This window comes from Carcharodon carcharias, chromosome 27, assembly GCF_017639515.1.
Source record: "Carcharodon carcharias isolate sCarCar2 chromosome 27, sCarCar2.pri, whole genome shotgun sequence".
NCBI lineage: Eukaryota > Metazoa > Chordata > Chondrichthyes > Lamniformes > Lamnidae > Carcharodon > Carcharodon carcharias.
Genome location: NC_054493.1, coordinates 8568657 through 8573730, shown reverse-complemented (window position 1 = coordinate 8573730; position 5074 = coordinate 8568657). Strand labels below are relative to the sequence as shown.

At 43.5% G+C, this 5074-nt stretch overlaps 1 protein-coding gene across 1 annotated transcript; it reads left to right on the top strand.

The window, feature by feature from the left end:
- Nucleotides 1-260: 260 nt before the first annotated feature.
- On the top strand, nt 261-3592 carry LOC121270135 (probable G-protein coupled receptor 139). Its single transcript, XM_041175453.1, has 3 exons — nt 261-330; nt 1833-2741; nt 3513-3592. The coding sequence occupies exons 1-3, from the start codon at nt 261-263 to the stop codon at nt 3590-3592; spliced, it is 1059 nt and encodes a 352-aa protein (XP_041031387.1).
- The last annotated feature ends 1482 nt before the right edge of the window (nt 3593-5074 follow it).

Genomic DNA, 5074 nt, shown 5'->3' with positions numbered 1-5074 from the left:
GTTTGTGGAGAGAGGGCATCGCAGAATTTGCAGCCAGCTCTTCACCCAAGTGTCTAATGGCATCATCCACCTTGCCAATGTTACGAATGGGGGGCATAAAACTGGGTTAATCTGTTTATTTACTGAACTGTAGCTAAGGTGCATATTGTAACTTAATTGCCTCTCTGGAGACTCTCATTCGGAATAAATGAGGGACGCTTTGAATGCCTCACAGAACTGAAGTATACAGTGTCGGGAATCCATTTCGTTTCTGAGACACGATGCACGGGCCAGCGAAAGGCCTATTCTTTGCCATTTGCTATCCCATTCTCGCTGTTATTGGTGCCCCTGGTAAGTGATGGATCTCAAATAAGTTATTTATCATTTTTTGCAAATCCACAGAAAGTTTGTCTCGTCCATTTCAGGGTCGGGATGATGTTTTTCTCTAATATTCAGTGCTGTCAGAGTGTTAAGAGCCTCAACCGGGTTCCGATGCCTTCTATGGGATAATACTCTGTTATAGTGAATTATAGAGCATAACTGGTACTTGCATTGTGCAGCATTACAAGGTAATATTCAATTCATTTATAGGAATACCGTTTATTGGATTGCTGAAATATGAATTGCAATGTGTGGCTTTGCAAGAACATTAACCGGTTATATCGCTGAACACTTATTTTAAGGTCGTCAAATACAATCTAGTGTTTTAAGTGTGCGGAATAATAGCATATCACAGTGTAGTAACATATTTTCGTGCACGTATCTTATGGCAGCATCAGAAAATGAATTACAGTGAAATCATTATAATTAGATGAATTGCAATATAAAAATAAGTTCAGTAATTACACTAATGTACTTTTCAACCTGTGAAAGACTATAATAGTTACTGTACAGTGAGTTCCCACTGGACAATCCCTATTGTTAATGTAGCCTTAGCAATTCATTGTGGAAACGTTTGAAAGATGTTCGTGGAGGTTTGAAATTGTTTATCTATTATGTATTTTCTTGTTGCTAGTTAGTTTTGCACATTTTGAATAATGATATGTTTCAATCATCCGCGGGATGTGGGTGTAACAGGCAAGGTCAAAGTTTATCGCTCATCTTATTTCTCACTTGAAAGGTGGAGTTGCGCTTGTTTCTTCAGTCACTGCAGTGCGTATGGTGGGGATGCTACACAGGAGCCTGAACAAATACATTTAATAACAAACACCAGGAAGAGATATTTATCCCAAAGTTTGATCAAAAATTTTGGTTACAAGTAACGTCCTAAAGGAATGAGAGAGGTCGCCGTTGAGAGAGGGAATTAAAGAGATGAGGGCCTCAGCAGCTTCACACATAACCGTTAATAATTGAACGGTTAACTTCAGGGATACACGAGAGAGCAGAATAGAACGGATACTGAGATATCAGATAGTTGTAGCTGTACAGAGATTGGGAGAGGAGAGGAAACGGAGGGATTCCAAAATTGGAAGGGGGAGATTATTAAAACTGAGACTTTGTCTGATAATCAAACTTTGTTAGTGAGCATAGGCTTAATGGATGGACGAGTATTGCTTTACTTAAGCGATGGGCAGCACATATTTCGGATGAGCTTAATTTGGATAGCGAGGCCCTGGGATTGACTCAGTGGCCAGAGAGCAGAATTTGTGGCGGGGACCGACTGAAATGCCATCTGAATTGACAAGTGTTTGGTGCAGCATTGGATACCGAGCACTGAGCAAAGGCTTTGGAACAGCTGGAGTCTGAGGATGGCAGAGGGACGGACCAGGGGGCATTCAGTAACTGATTGGATGAGGCAGTAGCTGGTGTTTGGAGTCCGCTCAGTAACATCTCTCTCTCCTGATCTCTCACAGCCAACTTGCTGGGGATCATAATCTTATCCCGAGGACGGTGCGGTCTTTCCCGGTGCATCAGCTACTACCTGGTGGCTATAGCAGTGAGCGATTTCCTGGTCATCATCACTGCCGTCATCGTCAACCGGATTGGCCGCATCTACTTTCCGGACAGTGTCCTCTCCACCACTCCCGCATGCACACTCAGCAACTTGCTGGTCTTTGCCACCCGGGATGGCTCAGTCTGGCTGACTGTCGCCTTCACAATCGACCGTTTCGTGGCCATCTGCTGTCAGAGCCTGAAGGTCAGATACTGCACTGAGAAAACTGCATTGCAGGTTATAGGATTTGTCAGTGCCATGAGCTGCATGAGGAACATCCCTTACTATTTCACCTACCAGCCTTTGTACATCCAGGATGGGGTGCCCTGGTTCTGTGACCTCAAGTCCAGCTATTACACTTTGCCCTTCTGGCAGGTCTATGACTGGCTGGACAACATCTTAACCCCATTCCTCCCGTTCCTCCTCATTCTGCTGCTCAACGCCCTGACCGTAAGGCACATCTTAGTGGCCAGCAGAGCCCGCAGGAGGCTCCGGGGCGCCGAGAGTCATGGAGACGCAGAGATCACCAACCGCAAGAGGTCCATTGTCCTGCTTATCGCCATCTCGCTCAGCTTCCTCCTCCTGTGGGCCATTTATCTCGGACATTTCCTCTACGTGCGGATCACAGGCGAGGGCTACATCATCAGCCTGGATTTCAATGACCCGCAGTACATCCTCCAGGAGACAACCAACATGCTCCAGTTAGTCAGTTCCTGCAACAACATCTTCATCTATGCAGTGGCCCAGAGCAAGTTCCGGGAAGAGCTGAAGAAGGTGCTAATGTGTCCCTTTACCACGGTCACTGGTTGTTTCAAACAGTTAAAACACCGTAAAACATCCTCGCACTAATCCACTTCCAACACAGTGGTTCAGTATGTAGCAGCACTCTCTCTCGCTCTCGCTCTCTCTCTCTCTCTGTCACTCACTCTTTCTACCTCTCTTTATCCAGGACCAGAAAGTCCTGAGCTGTAGCTCCCTTACTTGAGAGATGTCAGGTCCATATTTCAGTGCCAGCAGTGCCCCTATGGCCCTGAATGAATATTGACCTATCGCACTTGCTGCTTTCCTGTTTGAGATACTAAATCACAGTGAGTATCTGCCCTCATTTAACATCACTGAAACCAGCGACCTGATTATTGTTTCCCATTAATTGCTCTGTGCCCATTTGCTGAAGTGTTTCCTGCATTGTGATGGGAAAATGCTTAATTGGCAGTAAAGCACTTTGAGAAATCCTGAGTTCATTTCTTTCATTTTTCTTTCTTTCTTTCTTTCTTTTTTCTTTCTTTTTTCTTTCTGTCTTTCCTCCTTTCCTCCACCCTTTCTTCCATTCGTTCTCCTACTTCGCTGAGACTCATTCTCCACGAGCGTAAAACAAAGTATTTGATTGAATGGGGAGTTATGTTTTAAGCAGTGAATTGTGAACTGAATTGTGCTGCCTGAAAGGGAGCTGAATGCACGTTGAATAGTAAATTTGAAAAGTTAATTTAATAAATACTAAGGGGACATTTTGTTAAAAGCAAATAACTATAACTGACGGGTTTCTCTTTCAGAGCTCCGCCATACAGGCTGTGACCAACAGGTCTGTTCCTTTGCCTTATAGTTATAGACAGCGGTATTCGCGACCCCAGGCCACCCGAACCGTCTTTCCCGGTGAATAAAGTGTTTTCTGAGAATCGCTGAAACAAATTTGCACTGCAGCAGATCCCTAATCTCATTCTCATCATTGAAAAGCATCCATCTGCTCATCGTTGTTTGGGATGAGGGGTTTATTTTATGAAGAAATCTTTAATAGTTTGGATCAATAGCCAGTAGATTTTCGAAGAATAAGAGGTGAAATTACTGAAGCGTATTGGAGCCTGAGGGGGGCTTGACAGGGTGGATTCCTGGGGAATTATTCCACTTGTCTCTCCTGGGGCACACAGTTTCGGAATAAGAGGCCTACCTTTAAGACAGATTAAATTTTTCTTCTCTCAGGGGGTCATTAGTGTGTGGAATTCACTTTCCCAGAAAGCAGTGGAGGCTGGGCAATGAATTTATTCAAGGGTTAAGTTGTGCTAATACCATGAGCTAGACAGATTTTTGATAGGCAAGGGAGTCAAGAGGCAGACGAGAAAGTAGAGTTGAGACCACAAGCAGATCAGCTTTGAACGTATCGAATGGTGGATCAGGCTCTAGGGGCTGAATTGCCTACTCTTGCTTCTAAGTCTCATGGTCGTATGCTTGGCGAGACAGTGCGGATGGGTGTGGGAGGACTGAAACACAGAATGACAATGACATGTTCTGGTGTAATATAAACAGCTTTACAGGATGGTCTAGTGTGACAGAAACGAAACAATTGTCTAGTGTAACATGAACACCGAGCCAAAATGTGTCTTCCCAGAATCACAGAACAGGATCTAATCTCATGAAAAGTAATGTGATTTAATGTAAAAGGGACAAGATCCAATCAATTGATAGCAGAGACAGGAACGTATCTGATATAAACATGGACATTTTCTACTTCATAGAAAGCCGAGAAAGGGACTTGCATTATATAAACAGGAACACGCTCAGTTACAACAACAATTAACAACGGATCTTGTGTGACTCAAACAAAGTCATTGCCTTGCACGGTATGAAATAAGGAAGGGTCGGTTGTGATATTACCAATGACATGCATTTCCAAATATTCAGAGTGATGTGTTTTGTGCTTTGTACACACATGTACTCGACAAAAGAAATATGCAATCGTGCATAATGGTACACATGCATATATGGATTACTTTCACACACACACACACGCACACACACAGAATTGGTAAGGCACAACACCAGCATGAATTAGTAAACTTTCACACAACACAATTTGCCCTGAAGAAATGCAACATACAGTGGTGACAATTAGTCCCGTCCTTCAATCCCGCCTCCCTCTCGGAAGTTGTTACAAGATCCACCCAACTTTTCAACCAAGTATCACGTCCTCAGGGTCTCAGAAGGCGTTAAGTCTGAACTTGTTTCCAATCATAGTTGATAAGTAGTGCAGGAAATATTAATTAGACATCGGCGTGCGGGAATGTGCAATTATTCGGCAGAAAGATTTATCAATCTGAGTTTAATAGAATGGCGAGATTCAGGAAGTTTCTGCAAAATTTCAATTTGTGTCTAACAATAATAATGTCATTA

Bases quoted from the DNA above. Each gene is read 5' to 3' on its own strand.
- LOC121270135 (XM_041175453.1), top strand. From the start codon at position 261: ATGCACGGGCCAGCGAAAGGCCTATTCTTTGCCATTTGCTATCCCATT. The intron at 331-1,832 runs GTAAGTGATGGA...GATCTCTCACAG, and splicing joins CGCTGTTATTGGTGCCCCTG to CCAACTTGCTGGGGATCATA. The intron at 2,742-3,512 runs GTAAAACATCCT...TTTGCCTTATAG, and splicing joins TTTCAAACAGTTAAAACACC to TTATAGACAGCGGTATTCGC.